The sequence below is a fragment of the Dicentrarchus labrax genome, unplaced genomic scaffold, assembly GCF_905237075.1.
Source record: "Dicentrarchus labrax unplaced genomic scaffold, dlabrax2021, whole genome shotgun sequence".
NCBI classification, from domain to species: Eukaryota; Metazoa; Chordata; class Actinopteri; family Moronidae; genus Dicentrarchus; species Dicentrarchus labrax.
The window spans coordinates 5,468,198-5,488,082 of record NW_026136714.1 but is presented as its reverse complement, the minus strand read 5'-3'; the positions used below and the strand labels follow the sequence as shown (position 1 = coordinate 5,488,082).

The 19,885-nt window shown below is 39.0% G+C and overlaps 2 protein-coding genes across 4 annotated transcripts in view; both read left to right on the top strand.

The window, feature by feature from the left end:
- The window catches only part of ssbp2a (single stranded DNA binding protein 2a), a 55,436-nt gene extending 44,407 nt beyond the window's left edge, over window positions 1-11,029 (top strand). The window contains exons 5-17 of the mRNA XM_051421342.1: window positions 2,170-2,259; window positions 3,942-4,001; window positions 4,116-4,182; window positions 5,440-5,510; window positions 5,612-5,679; window positions 6,065-6,113; window positions 6,188-6,223; window positions 6,326-6,380; window positions 6,464-6,534; window positions 6,728-6,806; window positions 6,962-6,990; window positions 7,119-7,217; window positions 8,699-11,029. Of these exons, the coding sequence (XP_051277302.1) occupies window positions 2,170-2,259; window positions 3,942-4,001; window positions 4,116-4,182; window positions 5,440-5,510; window positions 5,612-5,679; window positions 6,065-6,113; window positions 6,188-6,223; window positions 6,326-6,380; window positions 6,464-6,534; window positions 6,728-6,806; window positions 6,962-6,990; window positions 7,119-7,217; window positions 8,699-8,728 (804 nt within the window). The 3' untranslated portion in view covers window positions 8,729-11,029. The remainder of the gene's footprint in view (window positions 1-2,169; window positions 2,260-3,941; window positions 4,002-4,115; window positions 4,183-5,439; window positions 5,511-5,611; window positions 5,680-6,064; window positions 6,114-6,187; window positions 6,224-6,325; window positions 6,381-6,463; window positions 6,535-6,727; window positions 6,807-6,961; window positions 6,991-7,118; window positions 7,218-8,698) is intronic.
- Window positions 11,030-13,625: 2,596 nt separating this feature from the next.
- LOC127375465 (uncharacterized) lies at window positions 13,626-19,729 on the top strand. Of its 3 annotated transcripts, none has more exons than XM_051421348.1 (6): window positions 13,626-13,811; window positions 18,478-18,620; window positions 18,710-18,777; window positions 18,873-19,010; window positions 19,166-19,264; window positions 19,351-19,729. In XM_051421348.1, exons 1-6 carry the CDS (start codon window positions 13,707-13,709, stop codon window positions 19,392-19,394), a joined length of 597 nt encoding a protein of 198 aa, XP_051277308.1. In that variant the 5' UTR covers window positions 13,626-13,706; the 3' UTR covers window positions 19,395-19,729. The 3 variants fall into 3 exon arrangements, with proteins under 3 accessions (XP_051277308.1, XP_051277306.1, XP_051277307.1); XM_051421346.1 differs by lacking the exons at window positions 18,478-18,620; window positions 18,710-18,777; window positions 18,873-19,010; window positions 19,166-19,264; window positions 19,351-19,729 and adding exons at window positions 14,312-14,454; window positions 14,542-14,609; window positions 14,705-14,842; window positions 14,999-15,097; window positions 15,184-15,364 and having other exon boundaries at window positions 13,631-13,811; XM_051421347.1 differs by lacking the exon at window positions 13,626-13,811 and adding an exon at window positions 17,787-17,970.
- The last annotated feature ends 156 nt before the right edge of the window (window positions 19,730-19,885 follow it).

The following is a 19,885-nucleotide window of genomic DNA, read 5'->3' as shown; positions in this document are numbered from 1 at the left end:
CACTCACTGCCACATACACACACACACACACACACACACACAGTCTCACACACACACACACACACACTCATAATCTCTGCTTTGTCCTCTTTTCTCCTCTTTCCCTCCCTCTCTCTCTCTCTCTGTGCGTGAAGGCAAACTCAGCAGACCTCCAGGCTGCCAGGGAGTAAAGGCATTCTGGGTAATCCAGGGTGCGAGAAGGCAGAGGGAAAGGAAGGGGGGAAAAAAACTCACAAAATCACAGTACACACTTGATGCTGTGCATGCTGTTGTTCACTCAGACAAACACACACAAACAAACCAAATCCAGTCTCTCACCACTGAACCATGGAGATACAATATCCATCTGTGTCCATCTGTACATTCATCTGCTGAGACAAATAAAGGCTCTGTTTGCAGCAGAATATGGAACCAAAAAGCTGCACGGCATCCTGTTCCCTGTTGCCGAACATTAACGATTGGAAGATATGAAGTAGAATGAGGTAGGATGAGGGAAGTGCGAGGGTGGTGGGGTGGAGTAGAGAAGGATACACGAGTGTCGTCAGTCTGCTTTTATCCCGGCTCTGATTAAACCTTGTTCCTGTCTGACCTAAAAAGTCAGCTGGCGGAAACTTCAGAGACTGTGGGTGATTTTCACTGGAGCTCTTTACACCCAGCCGATGCCTTCAGAGGAAAGAAAGTGAGAGGGGAGATCAGAGAGAACGGAGTGTGGGCAGAGGCACGCAGACACAGGCATGCTGGCTTTATGTGCTCACTGTTCACACATTATCATATATATGGATGTACACTCTCCCACACTGCATGTTGTCTGGTCTATATACCTAATGAGGATGAGGAAGAGGCCGGCGCTGGGTGGTTAGTTAATAGTACAATGCCACAGGAAGCAGACAGAGGCTGTGCTGAAATGTGCCAGCGCCGCCCGTCTGGGACAAGCACAACAAAAAAACACAAGGTATAAAAATAAACTTGGGCCAGTACGGCAGGGCATCTGCAGAAACAGGAAATATCCCACTGAGGGAGAGACAGCAAGTGAGATGGGGGGGACCCCTGGTTTGCTAATTTTTATATTTGCCTTTGTTTGTTTTTTTTTTACACATGTATTGTTTCATTGGTGGCATGTTCATGAGAGATGCTGAATTTGACTGAGTAACAGTAGTAGAGAATGTATTCAGATAATTTACTTCCATTACAAGTAAAAGCCCTGCATTGAAAATCTCACTAAAGTTAAAGCACTGTTATTACAAAAATGTAAGTACAGTACTCATAATGCAGGAAAAATGCCCCTGTGAGTGCACTGTTATATTATATTATTGAATATTTTTTACTGATGTGTTGATGTGCTGATTTGAACTATTGTATATATATTGTTAGGTAGTTTACTGCATCATATTTAATAAACTCATAATATATAGTACTTAAAATCTTAATCCACAAAGTAACTTAACAGTCAAGTGATTGTAAAGTTATTTTGTTCAAAGGGTTTTGCAAGAAAAAGTATTTTTTTTGTACAGGGAAAGCAAAACGCTGTACAATGGTTCAACCAGACAAAAAGGGCTGAAAGAGAAACAGAAACCTCTGAGCACCAGTTAGAAAGGAATATAAGAAAACACCACTCATTGGTAAAATAAATTGGAAACTTGGCATCAAAATGTGTGCAGATTTAAAATGTAACAGGTCCCTGTTTCAGTGTCAGTTGCACAATAATGCCTATAACAAGCTGGAATTAACAGGCGTATTGCTTTAGCAAAGCTACTTTTAAAATTAAGAAGTAGAAATAGAAGGTTAGTGTGGGGTTGGCACTATTAGAACTGTATCACAGAATATCAGCTAAACATACTATGGACTGACAAAAAACCTGTCCAATGTTACCACTGGGTAGGCTGCAGAAGGCCTAAAGAAAAGTGGGTTCTTAATATATTTAGAGCCTAGTTGCACCGTTGTGCTTCAATAATGACCTAATGTCCCTAACGCTTTTCTGGACTGGGGTATTTACAACAGGTGATTCCAAACTTTTAAAAGGTAGTGTACCTCTGAAGTGTAGTGGAAGTAGTAGAACTATAGTAACTAAAGTAGCACAAAATGGAAATACTCAACTAAAATATCTCAAACTTGTGTTTAAGTACAGTACTTTTTGCTTGTGATTTTTACTCTGCTGTTTGACTCTTTCAGAGTGCTGCAGCAGCTCCCAGCCCCGTCCTAGGGAATCTTCCCCCAGGAGAGGGCATGCCTGTGGGGCCAGTACCTCCAGGATTTTTTCAGGTATGCGGTTCATACACATACACACAAGCAAACACAGAAAGTGCAAGAGAGGGTCTTACACTGTGACTGTGTTACACTGTGTGTGTGTATGTGTGTGTGTGTGTGTGTGTGTGTGTGTGTGTGTGTGTGTGTGTGTGTGTGTGTGTGTGTGTGTGTGTGTGTGTTTTTAAACAGAGAGAAAAGACTGACAGGAGCAATAAATCTCTCGCAAACAAAAAGTCACACATGCAGCTTCTCCCCAGATCATCTCTGTTCTCCATCAGAAGGACTCGGCCAGTTGTACATTGATTAACCGCCATTATCAGTCAAACTCAGACGCTCGCATCTGACACACAGATCAATAGCCTTCATAGGCATTTCTCCGCTCCGCTTTCAAAAAACTCAAACTTTGAGTTTGAACAGCCTTTTCCATCTCCTTCTGAAGATCAATTGTTCTTTGAAGACAAGCTCTTGTCAAGACCTATGGGTTAAATAAATGCGACAATTATCAGATTGCCAGTTCTTCATTCAGGTTCCATAAAGTGACTTGCATATATACCAGTTCAGAGAATGTCACAGAAGGAACTGAATTTTATGATAAACAAAATTTTATTGGGAAAATAAATTCAGATGACAGATAATGCACAATTATACCAAATATATATTATAAAGATATATCCAAATATCTACCTTTCAACGTCACTCATTTATTTATTCATTCGGTTTATTAATTTAGTAACTCCGTTTTACGTTATTTGCATTTACCTTTTCATTTATGGATTGTTTTAAATCATAAAAGTACTTAAATAGATTAAAATTCTCTAGCTGTTTTCCTTTGATGGATCTTCCGCACTGCTTGAAGATGAGAAAAGGGGTAATTAAAGAAAAGACCCTGATCAAAACAAGTGGACCATTGCTCTCTAGTGGCTAAATTACTGTATTGCTTCTACCAGCACTGCACAATAATAAGATTATGCAGGCTGGCTTCACTGACCACAGTGGCTTTAGTTCAGCAGACATAGCAACAGCATTGCTACTGTCTGTGGTGAGGACAAGTGAAAACCCACTCACAGCTGCAAAAGAGCTTCTCACACATGCTGCCAAACTGCACACAGTTAACACATAAACTTGCATCATTATTAACAAACCTCATCTTTTATTCTCTCATTCTTTTTCCATAAATCCAATCCAATGAAAATGCGGTCGGCTTCCCGACTCTGCTGTCATGGCACTGTTGTTAAAGGAAAATGAGCCCAAAGCTCAACAAAAGACTCGCAGTAGCTCTGGCTGGTTTCCTGTTTTGGAGAGTGAAAAAACTTGATGATGCTCTATAGCACACCACTTTTGTTTCTGTGCAAGGGGTTATAAAAGAAGGAGGAGTATTATTTGTGACCTGGTTTGGCACAGGACATTATATTTTCTCATGTTGTTTGGTTGTTTGTCTTTCAATAAAGTCAGTTTTTATTTAGTAAAAGTATATTTAAAAAAAGTTTATTTAGTATGTAAATACAACGTTTTATTGTACATTAATCTAGTAAAAGTATATTTAAAAAAAGTTTATTTAGTATGTAAATACTACGTTTTATTCTACATTAATCTTCAACATGTCCTGTCTTAAGTAGGAAATGTTGTGTTGCAGAGTCTTGATACGGTTTTTAATAAGTTAAGTTTTTAAAGATTATGTATGTATGCTGTTTTTTCAGCCATTTATGTCACCTCGGTACCCAGGAGGACCCAGACCACCCCTCAGATTACCCAATCAGGTAGGAGCCACACTGACACCTGCAGGCAAAAGACAGAACTGTGGATAGTATAAATGGACAGTATCTGTGTGACAGTGATAATAATCCTAGAGATGAATCCTCTTCCCTCTGTAGGGACTTGGAGGAGTCCCAGGTAGCCAGCCTATGTTACCCAGTGGCATGGACCCCACAAGACAGCAAGGTATACACATAAGCACACTGGTATGCACAAACACAAACATAAGCAGCACCCAGTTTATTTAAGAATAACACTGCCACTGTTTTTTCTTTGGATTTTATCCAAAAATATAGAAAAAATAATTTTCCGTGGAGCCACAGCCTTGAACTTTTGCCATGTAACCATCATCCGTAATTATTAACAAGAATCCACAGTCATGCTCAATATGACAATGCCAACATGCTGATTTGTGGCAGGTTTTGTTTTGATCTTACATTAGCATCTTAGCATGATATGGTTACTGAGCATGTCTTAAGTTTTGCAGGTATTTGTCCTGATGATGACGCTAGATGAAAGGTAAAGGGATCAGCAACGTTATTTCAGTTCTTCCTGAGGGGAACATGAATGTTTGAATTGTCACCATCATGGGTGCACTAGAGGAAAAATCAGGGGGTCGGCAAGTCATTGGGATTCATCCTCTGGGGACCATGAAACCAAAATGTCATGGCAATCCAGTAAATAATTGGTGATATTTCACTCTCAAACAAAGTTTTGGACTGTAGAGAGAGAAATAACACAGTAAAGACATATTTATTCAGTACGTTGGTTGCTATAGTTTATTTAGAAAGAACTGCATTTGTATTTGTAAGTCCAGTGGAGATCACAGAGCATGCTCTAAAAAGAGGTTTTATATACTTTTGTTGTTTTTGATAAGATGTGAGGAATAAGATAATTTGCCTTGTTCTTCAAAATGAATTAATATGTCACCCAATGCAACAGTATGGCATCTTTATGTGTTTTAGTTATACAGTTTATAGTTTTTGGAGGACAAGGAAGTTCTACGCCTTGGAAACATAAGATACATACATCAGTCTACACAGACAGTACTTAGCACAATGCTTTCATTGATGGTTTAGTCTCTTTATGGGATTTGTTGATAATAAGATCTCTACTCATCCTTTTATAAGTACATTTACACAAACTACTCACTCCTCCAGACAACACATAAATTATGTAGAGGGTTAAAAGACTCAGGATGTTCAGTTACTGTTCAACTCAACTCAACTCTCTCTGAACTGTAAATGTTGTATGATAGTTGGTGACAGACACACAGGTCACATGATCTCAAAAATGTATGTGTTCTTGGGGTTTTGAAACAATACAGTGTACAGTGTACCAAAAATGGATGACTGAACAATATAAAACTTACCCCAGTCTGAATTCATGGCTCTGGAACAAACTAATGGCTGGTTGTGGTTTGACTGTTTATCTATGTTCCAGGACATCCAAATATGGGAGGACCAATGCAACGGATGACTCCACCCAGAGGCATGGTACCACTAGGACCCCAGGTATGGGACCCAATGATTTGTGGGGATATTTACAAAGCATTGGTTTTGATAGTTACTGTCATGTAGACACAGCTGAGGGCATTTTGGTGTTTTTGTTTTAGAACTATGGAGGTGGGATGAGACCACCACTGAATGCCCTGGTTGGTCCCGGGATGCCTGGCATGAACATGTGAGTGGTATCTACATATTGTTACCCATAGGCATACAATGTAAATATAAATGACCTCCCACATGTCTCTCACTCAGAGGGGACAGAATTAAACTGAAAATGTCCTTAATCTCTGACTACAATAGATGCAGTCAGCCATTTCCTTTACAGTATGTAGCTTTTGATTACAACTTTACTGTTTGTTCATAGCTATTAGAGGTCTACACGCGGCGCTAGGAGCCAGCTTTGCTCTATTTTGTCTTCCTTTTTTAAATGTTGTTCCCATCACCTCTCTTGGGCAACTGAAGAACTTGTTGTTGCCAACTCTGCCCAAATGAATTGGAAACGAAGAAGCCTGCCAAAAGCAGAAAACTAATGTGTGTGTGTATGTGTGTGTGTGTTCCAGGGGACCTGGTGGGGGTAGACCCTGGCCAAATCCTCCAAACTCCAATTCAGTAAGTGCTATAACAAAGACACCAAACAGAGAGTTATTTGATTTATTTCATCATTTCCTACTGTATTTTTTCAGACCCCTTACTCTTCTGCATCTCCAGGAAGTTATGTGGTATGTATGTTTGAGTTTAAACTGCTGCTGTTCACTAGTTGTACAGGTTGCTTTTCATTAGTTCATGTATGAATCTTATTAAAACCAAAACTGTAATTTCAGGGACCTCCAGGAGGAGGTGGGCCACCTGGGACCCCAATAATGCCAAGTCCAGCAGGTAAGCTCTGTATATGCATGTGTGTGTGTGTGTTTCTGTTTATGCTCTCTAACCCTTTTATTGATTTCCATTTGTTATGTCAGATTCAACCAACTCTGGTGACAACATGTACACTATGATAAACACAGTCCCTCCAGGTGGAAGCCGACCAAATGTGAGACATTTTTCTCTCTGTATATCACTGTGTCTACTGAAGTGCAGATGCTTACGGAATTTGTGTGTGGGTGTAATAGCTCTTTGATATAAAAAAAAAAAATTGTATTGTTTTTACTTTTTGTTGCTTTGTTAATGGTTAATTTTGTTACAGATCATTCATTATCATTGTCTCCTGTGTATTTTCTCCCCAGTTCCCTATGGGTGCAGGTGGCGATGGTCCATTAGGGGGAATGGCTGGTATGGAGCCCCATCACATGAATGGATCATTAGGTATCAGGAATAAGTAGCTCGTATAGTGTGTGCCGCAGTGACACTAAATCTCTGATTATGTTTTTTCCCTAATTTGTCACATAACTTAAGATAAACAAGCATCGATTTACTAACAGTGAATTGTGATCTTTTCATACTTGTGTTCCCTCTCTCAGGGTCAGGTGATATGGACAGTCTCCCCAAGGTAGGAGAAGATATTTATCTACTTTGAAACTCCTGTTCGCAATTTCACTGCACATCTGGTTTTTGTAGCTTTAGTCGCATACACTTAACTTAATAGTAATGTGTGTATTAAATACGTCTTTATTACAGAACTCTCCTGGTAACCTAAGTATGAGTAACCAGCCTGGGACCCCCAGGGAGGATGGAGAGATGGGAGGAAACTTCCTTAACCCTTTTCAGAATGAAAGTGTAAGTAAATTGTCATCTACTGTCTGGTATGATTACAGGGATCTCAGGCTTCATACCATAACTGTTGAGGTTAAAGGACCAGTGTGTAGGATTTAGTGGCATCTAGCGGTGAATATGCAGATTGCAACTAACAACCTGAGAATGACAAACAGGGCAAAGTGTGGGAGGACACAAACCTTGTGTACAATGCGAAAGGCCCTATCTACAGCCAGTGTTTGGTTTGTCCACTCTGAGCTACTCTAGAGACGTGGTGGTTCAACATGGTGGAATCCATGGAAGGCGATCCGTGGTGTCTGTACATAGGCTCATTCTAAGGTAACCAAACCACAAAGATTTTTATTCAGGTGATTATACACTAATGAAAACATACATATGAATATTATATTCTGTTTCCATTTGCCAATATATCCTTCTAAATGTTACACACTGGACCTTTAGGTTAAAAATGGATTTACAAAATGTTGCTTTTTAAAGATTAGTTTGACATTTTGGCAAATACACATATTTGCTCCCTCTCAAATCTGTACAGTAAAATTTAAGCTATAGCCGGCAGCCAATTACCTTAGCTAAGCATAAAACTGGGAAACAGCTAGCCTGGCTCTGTCCAAAGGAGAACAAAAAGTCCACTTACTAGCACCAGTTTTACTAGTGAACATATTATATCTGATACACCAAAGTGTATATGGGGATTTATGTATTGGACTATTTCTCGGCTGAGAGCAGTGACTTTCTGGACTTTCCACTGGTTGCCTGGAAACCTCACTGTGACAACAAAAGTCCAGAAAGTCACTAGGGATTAAATGAACAAAATATAAGGATATAATGTGTTTATTAGTAATCTTCAGAGGTGCTGGTAGGTAGATTTTGTTGCTAAAAGGCCAAGCTAAGTAGCTGCTATCTGTAGATATTAACCATACAAATGTGTTATTGTATTAGTGTAAGGAAGAAAGCAACCAAACAAGCATATTTCCCCTAATTTTAAACTTTTTCTTCAATGTTTGAGAAGTTTTTTTAATGTCAATAAACAATTCAGAGCATTTTGGAATTGGGTTTCTAATTCAGGGTCCTGCTGTATAACAGTGAAAACTTTTATATCTTTTAAAAGTTTGTGTTTGGCACCATGTATGTATTTCTCATCTGTGTGGGTATGTATGGGTGCACCAGAGGGTTCACCCTGGTTAGCTTGAGGAAAGCCAGATAAGAACATTAGGTATCACTTAAACTATGTTTTCACTCCGGACAAGGAATGTAGTGGCCCTTTGACATCTGGAATCATGTGGCTTAATAGTGCAGTGTCTGCCTTTGTCTCAGTGCAGACTTGGGGTTGTACTTTGGTTCTACTCGGCATCTGACCACACTTCCAGGAACCCAAGAATCAACTTGTGGCCTAATTGATTTCAACTTTATCGGATCCCAGATGAAAGAATCTCTTTTTCACACACACTCACACATACGTATTTCTCCCCATCTTATCTCTGCAGTATTCTCCAAACATGACGATGAGCGTGTGAAGGCTCTGGAGGCACATTTGGTCAGTCACTCAGTAAGCTGGTGTGGATCGGTGAAAAGCAGAGGGACAGGATGTGATGTCATCTAGGCCAGTGACTCTTCCTCCACCACCACCTGCATAGTCAGGACTTTTGGCCAAGGCTCCGTCCTTCTACTATCCCCCCATCCCTCCATTGTTTCTGTCCACGTCTCTTCTCCCCTATTTCTTCTCCCGTTCTAAGTGGTGACTCTGCTACATTGATCAGTTCTTCCTCTGAAACTATGAGACTGTACAAAGGAACCAAATTGAAACAACCCAGAGGAGAACTCTTTGTATATTTGCGTACAGTGTGTATGAGACTGTGCACACACTCCAGTCACAGTCACAGACAGATGTCTCCGCCTTTTGCATCATATCACACCCAGAAAGTTCATGCCCAGAAACAAAAGGCCATTTATCCTAAATTATCCATTTTAAGGATCTAAAGAGATACAAATACTTTTTGATTGATGATGAAATTTAATCTGACTGGATGTCACAAGGACCATCTTTTGTCTTTTCTTGGCAAATTATTTTGTCCATTACTGGAACAGAGACATCACACTCATTTTACCATGAGGTTTATTTGAGGCTTGTGCAGATATTTGTAGTCTAGTAATTTAAAGTCTTTTCAAATGTTGTGGTTGTCTAAGATGACCACTAACATTGTATTTTATGTTTTATACTAAGAAGTTTTTCAATTTTCATCCCCAAACTTGGCCACAAATGTGGAAAATGTAAGATATATTACTTCTGCCTCCCCCGTATCACATGTTTGCAAGGCCTGATTTGGCAAATGAAGTGCAGATCAGAGTCAGCTCTTTGGTCAGACTTTAACCCTGATTTGCAGAAAGCCTTCAGCACATCCTGGAATATTTGCCTGCATTTTGAATTTAAAGTCACATTGAATGGTTATTGGGGGAAAATAACTTTTTCAAGGCTTAAAGTGAGACTATGTTAATTGTGTTGAACAGTGGCCAGTGTTGCTGCAAGTGATGATTACAGGATAGGATAATGGTAAATGCTAAGACCGATACAGTGAGAGTCATATGGTCCAGTGATGGATTAAAATGGCTTAGTAAGTGGCCCCATTATAGCGAATATCTAGCTAAATTTTGGTAACATTAGCTAACATTCAGCAATCAAAAGCTACTGGTCATACCAGAAGTAAGGCTCAGGAAGCAAAACCCCAGAAGTGTACTGAACTGAGAAATGTGAGTTTTATTGCTTATGAATTCAACTTTCTATTTCGTAAGAGTAATAATGTTTTTTTCTTTATCCAAAACGTACATAACTGGAGAGAGCAGTGAGGATAGGACTGAAAGTTTTTTCATAATCAAGTGTTGCCTCTTTCGGTATTCAGTGATAAACCTTTTCTTGCGATTCAAAGAGCAAGACTCCCCAGTATGAGCGGTATACCGAATTTCCTTTTGTAGGATTTTATAATCTGTCCACTGCACGATCACAGGACAAAGTTTAAAATGGGGATGAGCAAAAGATACTGCATGTGGCCATGTTATTTAACAAAAAGGGGACACTGAACCTGTACATGTGATTTGTTGGTTTTGTTTGCTGAGGCCTGTCTCGAATCTAGTTATTTAAACCTTTATCCAAATGTCCTGGAGCCGCAACGTCCCACATTCTCTGGATGTCAAAATAAGAGAGAAAAAGAACTCAAAAACAGATGACCATTATGGATGGTAAACTGCAAGACACAAGCTTATTAAGTCACTTTGGTCACTCATACTTTATTGTCATCCGGATAAACTGTGATCTCAGTGTGATGTAAAAGGTTGGTTGGTACAGAAAGCTAAATAAGCTTGTTTTTAATCAATGTTTTAAACTTTTTTCACTGCCCAAGATGTATTATCATCATGTACAAAAGGTTGATATGCCTGTGAACATTCTCCTTTCCCCTCCCTAACTGCAAAGTGTACAGCTCACAAATGTAGCTCCTCTGTCTTGTATGTGTATTTGATATTATTATTATTTAAAGAAAAATCTGGAGGGAATTATTGCAAAACGGAGGGATGGACTGATGATGCACCATCACAACTGAACAGAGATATTTTATTTTGTTTTGTGCTAGACTGAAGCCATAAGTGGGAGTACAAGAAGATGCATTTGTAAATTGGATCATGTTTTCTGTTTTGTGGCAGTATGTGGGACTCCATTTGTGATGTGTTCATTTTCTCTTTTTTATTCTTGTATTATGTTTTTGTAAATACACAGAGAAGTATTTCATGGGTTTTGAATATGCTAGTATAAATCTTCTCTTCCCTTAGTCAAAGTGTCAGCTCTTTTCATTTGTAAGCACTGTGTGTACATGAACAAAGTCACTTCAGGGTATATTTGAGGGAATTTAAGGTTATCACTTGTTATGTCCTTGTATTGTACAGCACAGCAGTGTCTCCATTGTGACTACATTTAGGAACAAAGTCCGATTGTGAGCCTGCCAAGGCCATTTTTTTCAACTAAGCTTTGTTCCAGGATTACTGGAACTGGCTGCCACCCACTTTGTGACTGAATTTTGGGAACATTGGTCTAGAGATGTGGGCCTGTAACCAGAAGGTCGCTGAGATTTTGCCAGATAAATGTGTGTAGGTAAAGTGAAAATAATCTATCCTGATTTATCCTGCTACCATCTGATGAATCTGTTTGGGGAAAAGGCAAGGTCCCTCCCTCAGACAACCAGTCCCGTAGCTACAACCACTGAGATGCCCTAAGCAAGGAAGTTGGACAGCTTTCAAGTGTGAACCGCCTGACTGTAGAGTCTACCATGATAAATACAGGTTTTTCTTTTTAAATAAATGAAAAATAGTTTTGGAAATAATGAGAATTAAATCAGAAGATTGATACCACTGTCATGTCTTTCCATTAAAGGTCCAGTGTATAACATTTAGGTGGCTCTATTGGCAAAAGCTGAATATTCATAGGCACATTTTATTAGTGTACAATAACCTGGATATAAGTTTTTATTACCTTAGAATGAGCCGTTTTTATCTATAGAAGAAGCGGGTCCCCTTCTACAGAGTCCACATGTTTAACTGCCGTTTAACTACAGTACAGAACGAACAAACCAAACACTGGCTGTACGAAGAGCATTTATTATCACTTGGACTATGTTTTCACTCCGGACAAGGAATGTAGTGACCCCTTGACATCTGGAATCACTGGGCATCATAGTGCAATGTCTGCCTTTGTCTCAGTGCAGACTTGGGGTTGTACTTTGGTTCCACTCTGCATCTGACCACACTTCAGTGAACCAGGAACCCAAGAATCAACTTGTGGCCTAATTGCTTTCAATTTCATCGGATCCCAGATAAAACAATCTCCTAGTGTGGATCAGTTTCAAAAGCAGATAGACAGGATGTGATGTCATTTAGGCCAGTGACTTTTCCTCCACCATCACCTGCGTAGTCAGAACATTTGGCCAAGGCTCCGTCCTTCTACTATCCCCCCATCCCTCCATTGTTTCTGTCCACGTCTCTTCTTCCCTATTTCTTTTCCCTTGGTGACTCTGCTACATTCATCAGTTCTTTCTCTGCAACTATGAGACTGTATAAAGGAACTAAATTGAAACAACCCAGAGGAGAACTCTTTTTATACTGGCACAGGCTGTACATACTCCTAGATGACACTAAATCCCGCACACTGGTCCTGAATATAAAACTACAGCGAGCAGGCAGTTAGCTTACACCAGCATATAACCTCGAATAGCTATTTCTGCCCTTCAGGTTTTGTATTGAATAGACAACAAGAAACAACTTGTTAATTAGCTTAAGAGGTGGTAAGTGTTCCCTATTTCGAGTCTTTATGCTAAGCTAAGCAAAGCATTGCTGGCTACAGCTTCATATTTAGTGTATAGCATTGAGAGTGGTATCGATCTCCTCATCTAACTCTCCACCAGAAAGCGAATAAGCGTATTTACCAAAATGTTGATTGTTCCTTTAAGTAAAATATATGGTCTGTTCATGAAGACACCATGGATCCGAGCACTTGTTGCCCAACGTATTACAGCCTCATAGTGATTGTTGGAGCACAAATCACGGTAACGCGGGGAATCAGGGCAGAAACAGCCTTTTCACAAATTGATTTACACTGTGGCTGGAATCCAGTATAACACTTTTGCTAGCTTTAGAGGTCGACACATAGTGAAATAAAAGCCCGTTGTTCTGTAGTTATAATGTAGTTGCCACATTATTATATGCAGCAGCACACTCTTACAAGTCAAAGAGTTCAAAAGAAAGTTTTCATGTGACAGCTTTAGTAAACAGCACAGTCAGCACTGCAATTCTTATTCACTTATTTACTCACTGCCTGTGAAACTCCATGTGCAACCCCAATAATGTCAGCAACACATGTAGATTAATGTATATATGCACAGAACACCTCAGATTATGTGATCTTTGGTTATTGCATCTCTCTCATCTCTTTCTTTCGTTCTTTCCTCAATCACACAATACACACAGAGAAAGAGTGAGAGTATGATCGCCCACTGAAAGAATAATTCATCCCGCAACAGAAAACAGTAGGAGGGAACCTTTGGCAGAACCACAAAGAATACCACAGTATTTCTCTTGATATAGCTTAAAAATGTCTGGCAAACACAATAAACCTTTACCATATATGAAACATTATTTCCCATCTTCTGCACCAGAAAACCAAATAAAGGAGTTATCTTCAAATATAGTATATATCTCTTGCAGTGCCAAAACTCCTGTACATACACTCTTTGGTCTGTGGAGAGATCAATGCAAACCATTTGTTACACAATCCCACCATTTGACAAACAAACTGTAGTCTATCCACTTGACATGTTACTCTTCAACCCCCGCCCAAAACTTTCTCCTCCTTATTTATATCACTCCACTTCGGCTAGTCTTCACTGTGGCCTTCCTAGAATAGAGTGATCCTGTTCTTGCTCTGGTATATAGTTGGCTGTCATTTGACTTTTAACCATGGTTGTTCAGTTTTGTTTAGCTTTGTTAGCGTTCTCCTCTCTGACTGCTGCAGCGGATCCAGAATGTGAAGAGCTGGTGAAACCTCTGGAGGAGCGAAGCCAGGTAAGTTGTCCTCAGCATTTCTAATCAGGATAAAGGATCTTTATTCTGGATTTTGATTTGTTTTAAAAGGCTTTACACTGGTTGTTTTGCATAATCTAACTTAAAACTCATATTGTTATTGTTTGTTAATATAACTGATAGCAAAAACGGTTTTCTGTTTTTATTCTATGTTCATGAAGGCCCAATATTTGGGATTTGAGAGCCACAAGCATCCACAAGCTAGAAGGAGAATGTGTGTTCGGTGGTTTCTTTAACTTTAACATAAAGAATGTCTGAACAGTTATTAGCAATACTAATTGTAATTTGCAGGTTGGACAAATAATGTGCATATTGTTAAAATGGACCATGCATTGTCCAAATTAGATTTCAAAGGCACTTCATAAAACTAAGAGGATTGTTATATTTGTGCTCCAAAATCTCCTCACCAACATTTTATATTATATTTTAATACAAAGTTGCTAGATAGAATATGAGTTTTAATTTTGCATGTATGTGTCTAGATTTCTGGAAAATGGATATTCCATGTTGGAACATCAGACAACAAAGACGTCCTGGAGGAATTTAAAACTATCAACAGCTCCTGGATTGAACTCTCACCCATACCTGATAGTGAAGACATGACCCTCCGCTGGGCAGACAAAATGTAATTGTTGATCTTTTGAAAGTTAATACCTTTAATGCAACCAGTGCAAGACTTTATATGCTTATTATATTCTCCTCTCCTTTCAAGGATGGATGGAAAATGTCATCTTGGAAGCACTAATTGCACCTTCACAGGAAACTCCACCAAGGCGACATGTAAGTAAATTATGATACATATTATTAAATGTTCTTTAACTCATGATTACTGGAAATACATAACAATATGTTAATCTTCTTTCGACCTCTAATAGTCCACTTTAACTCCACCACTTATGAGAATGTTGGGAGGCACCTGGTGACCTGCCCTGACTGCCTCCTCTGGACAGATGACTCAGTGATGAAGGGCAAAAACGGGGATACCAAAAAAGGCAGAAACCTCTACCTCTTCAGTGAGTTCACAGCTGTCTGTAACTGTTTGCATCACCCCTTATGTACACCAATGTGTAAAACCCCAAAACTCTGAATTTAAATTCTTTATTTAATAGATGTTTTGACTAGGTAACTGAGATAACATTAACTTTTACCTCCCTCTGCCTGCCCTACAGCAAAGTCTGGGACATTGGATGCCTCTCATCTGGAACACTTTAAGAAACAGGCTGCGTGCCTCAACTTTCCACCAGAATTCCACTTTGGAGAAAACAAAGGTAAGATGCTGCGGCCTCTCGCTGTCTTTGCCACTACGCACACAGTAAACAGTAAGATGCAACCTGATTTCCTGCCTCTGTTTCAGACCTGTGCCCTGATGCCACAGATGCAAAGGAGGAAGAACAATAGAGCAACACATGTTGACGCAACTGTAGTCACCTGCACCTCAAATCCTGATACCTGAGTCCTCCATGAGATGCTCTCCAAGCTCCCGGGGCTTGTATTGATGCTGGATTTTTTTGTAATAAACCTTTATGTACAATCAAGACGGTGTCAGCGGACTTCTCTTCAATACATCTCCACATCATCGCTACTTAATATACAACACTACCCCCTTTCCTGTCTATCTTCGGCTGTCTATATCAAATAAAGGCAATAAAAAGGCCAAAAAAATAACTTAAGAAAAAGTTTTGCCTGACGCTGTTATTAACAATTAAACATACAATTGAATGCATTTTTTTTTTTGTGTGTGTTACATAACTCAGCCTCAAACCATTTTCAGTGCACCAATAAAGAGTGAAACTTTCACACACCAAGCGACACACCATTTACATGATGGCATGTAGCCTACTTCATGTGTGAGTTACTTAACTTCCTCTTACTGTGTCCATTAAGATTTAATCAGATCTTTATTCACCATCTGCTGCAAAAACACAAACTAAGAAAACATGAAGCACATTCCACTACACAAAATGTGCTTTGAATCTTTTCTTGACATCCCTATGGTTCTTTCAAAGACCAATCATTGTAGATATTGGGCCATGGGACACAACTGGTGATTCATTACCCAATATTGACAAATAGCATGTTGCACAAACTCTACACACATGGATTGTTGTGTAGAGTTCTTAGTGTAGACGTCACATATCTGTTTCACTAGGAAGCACATGAAGTATGTTGTCATACTATGACAAGCACATCATATGTGGATTACCATTATTCTAATTTTTTGTAATAATTATCCCCACTACTAAAAAAAAAAAAACCCAAAAAACAGAACGACTGATCTAAAATGTTTTTCTGGAAAATGGGAGGTAGTAGATGTTATGAGAGCTAGTACCTTCCCTGAGGAAACACAAAGCTACTAAAGGTCAAAGCAAATGTCCGTCTTGTGTGTGTTGAATAAATTATCAAATAAAGGTTTATGGAAATGTTTGTAGTGTTTAGAAGCCACTGCCATTGAAATAAGAGATGAGGACAAGAGACGTGTGTGTGTGTGTGTGTGTGTGTGTGTGTGTGTGTGTGTGTGTGTGTGTGTGTGAGAGAGTTTATTTTCTCTCTATTTGTGTGTGTATGTGTGTGACTCTGTACAGGGAGTATTCACATATTGAAAGATGGTGGGGTCTAGTTATACAGACTCTGTCATCTGGCTGTTATATAACAGGATAAATAGGCCTCATAGTGATTGTTGGAGCACTAATTACGGTAACTGGGGGAATCAGGGCACTAACAGCCTTTTCACAAATTGATTTACACTGTGGCTGGAATCCAGTATAACACTTTTGCTAGCTTTAGAGGTCGACACATAGTGAAATAAAAGCCTGTTGTTCTGTAGTTATAATGTAGTTGCCACATTATTATATGCAGCAGCACACTCTTACAAGTCAAAGAGTTCAAAAGAAAGTTTTCATGTGACAGCTTTAGTAAACAGCACAGTCAGCACTGCAATTCTTATTCACTTATTTACTCACTGCCTGTGAAACTCCATGTGCAACCCCAATAATGTCAGCAACACATATAGATTAATGTATATATGCACAGAACACCTCAGATTATGTGATCTTTGGATATTGCATCTCTCTCATCTCTTTCTTTCATTCTTTCCTCAATCACACAATACACACAGAGAAAGAGTGAGAGTACGATCGCCCACAGAAAGAATAATTCATCCCGCAACAGAAAACAGTAGGAGGGAACCTTTGGCAGAACCACAAAGAATGCCACAGTATTTTTCTTGATATAGCTTAAAAATGTCTGGCAAACACAATAAACCTTTACCATATATGAAACATTATTTCCCATCTTCTGCACCAGAAAACCAATGTAGTATCTGAAGGCTTACCTTAAAGCTTATAAAGTTAAATTACATTTTGGTATAAGTTGAAATGATATTTTGTTACCATATGTAGTGTTAGAAGTTCATGAGGTTCAATGACATCATTCTTACTATGGAATGTTTTAGGGGCCTCTCAATGGCCTCTGAACTCTACTCCCCATCTCCCCTTTATACCTTACATATTTGGATTGAATCCAGATGTTTCTTTCCATTTTTGGAGTAAACAACAGACCTATATAAACCTATGTTCGATGCAAAATAGACAGAGTTGTTCATTTGGCTGGATGCTCTCCAAGCTCCGCGGTGCTTGTATTGATGCTGAACTTTTTGTAATAAACCTTTAAATACAATCAAGACGGTGTCAGCGGACTTCTCTTCAACACATCTTCACATCATTGCTACTCAATATACAACACCAAATAAAGGAGTTATCTTCAAATATAGTATATATCTCTTGCAGTGCCAAAACTCCTGTACATACACTCTTTGGTCTGTGGAGAGATCAATGCCAACCATTTGTTACACAATCCCACCATTTGAGAAACAAACTGTAGTCTGCCCACTTGACATGTTACTCTTCAACCCCGCCCAAAACTTTCTCCTCCTTATTTATATCACTCCACCTCGGCTAGTCTTCACTGTGACCTTCCTAGAATAGAGTGATCCTGTTCTTGCTCTGGTATACAGTTGGCTGTCATTTGACTTTTAACCATGGTTGTTCAGTTTTGTTTAGCTTTGTTGGCTTTCTCCTCTCTGACTGCTGCAGCGGATCCAGAATGTGAAGAGCTGGTGAAACCTCTGGAGGAGCGAAGCCAGGTAAGTTGTCCTCAGCATTTCTAATCAGGATAAAGGATCTTTATTCTGGATTTTGATTTGTTTTAAAATGCTTTACACTGGTTGTTTTGCATAATCTAACTTAAAACTCATATTGTTATTGTTTGTTAATATAACTGATAGCAAAAACGGTTTTCTGTTTTTATTCTAAGTTCATGAAGGCCCAATATTTGGGATTAGAAGGAGAATGTGTGTTTGGAAGTTTCTTTAACTTCTTTATTTGGTTGTGTTGGTGTTAAATGTGCACTGTGAGTCTGAAGTCTGAACAGTTATCAGCAATACTAACTGTAATTTGCAGGTTGGACAAATAATGTGCATATTGTTAAAATGGACCATGCATTGTCCTAATTAGATTTCAAAGGCACTTCATAAAACTAAGAGGATTGTTATATTTGTGCTCCAAAATCTCCTCACCAACATTTTATATTATATTTTAATACAAAGTTGCTAGATAGAATATGAGTTTTAATTTTGCATGTATGTGTCTAGATTTCTGGAAAATGGATATTCCATGTTGGAACATCAGACAACAAAGACTTCCTGAAGGAATTTAAAACTATCACTAGCTCCTGGATTGAACTCTCACCCATACCTGATAGTGAAGACATGACCCTCCGCTGGGCAGACAAAATGTAATTGTTGATCTTTTGAAAGTTAATACCTTTAATGCAACCAGTGCATAAGACTTTATATGCTTATTATATTCTCCTCTCCTTTCAAGGATGGATGGAAAATGTCATCTTGGAAGCACTAATTGCACCTTCACAGGAAACTCCACCAAGGCGACATGTAAGTAAATTATGATACATATTATTAAATGTTCTTTAACTCATGATTACTGGAAATACATAACAATATGTTAATCTTCTTTCGACCTCTAATAGTCCACTTTAACTCCACCACTTATGAGAATGTTGGGAGGCACCTGGTGACCTGCCCTGACTGCCTCCTCTGGACAGATGACTCAGTGATGAAGGGCAAAAACGGGGATACCAAAAAAGGCAGAAACCTCTACCTCTTAAGTGAGTTCACAGCTGTCTGTAACTGTTTGCATCACCCCTTATGTACACCAATGTGTAAAACCCCAAAACTCTGAATTTAAATATTTATTTAATAGATGTTTTGACTAGGTAACTGAGATAACATTAACTTTTACCTCCCTCTGCCTGCCCTACAGCAAAGTCTGGGACATTGGATGCCTCTCATCTGGAACACTTTAAGAAACAGGCTGCGTGCCTCAACTTTCCACCAGAATTCCACTTTGGAGAAAACAAAGGTAAGATGCTGCGGCCTCTCGCTGTCTTTGCCACTACGCACACAGTAAACAGTAAGATGCAACCTGATTTCCTGCCTCTGTTTCAGACCTGTGCCCTGATGCCACAGATGCAAAGGAGGAAGAACAATAGAGCAACACATGTTGACGCAACTGTAGTCACCTGCACCTCAAATCCTGATACCTGAGTCCTCCATGAGTCAAATTTGTATTCAAGTATGCTTGTTACAGATGTCTTGATATATATGAATGAAGAGAACAGCTTTTTTCATGCTGCAAAGGGAGACAAGATGGATTATAGCTTTTTAAAGTTTGTTTCTGCCTTGTAAAAACAAAGAACTACTTACCTGTTGAAGTTAGTTGAACCAAATAGACTGATTTCACATTTACTGTCAGATTCATGAATCATGATGGATGCTACTAAAATGCCTTTTTTCTTTTATGCATATAAAGCTTAACAAAAGGAAACAGTGTATGTTTTCATGATTTTGTTTTACATAATGCAACACATTTGTACTTTCTGTCTCTCTGCAAATATAGCTGACACTACCAACACTACCAATAGTAATATGAGAATAAAGCCGTAATATTACGAGAAAAAAGTCGTAATGTGACGAGAATAAA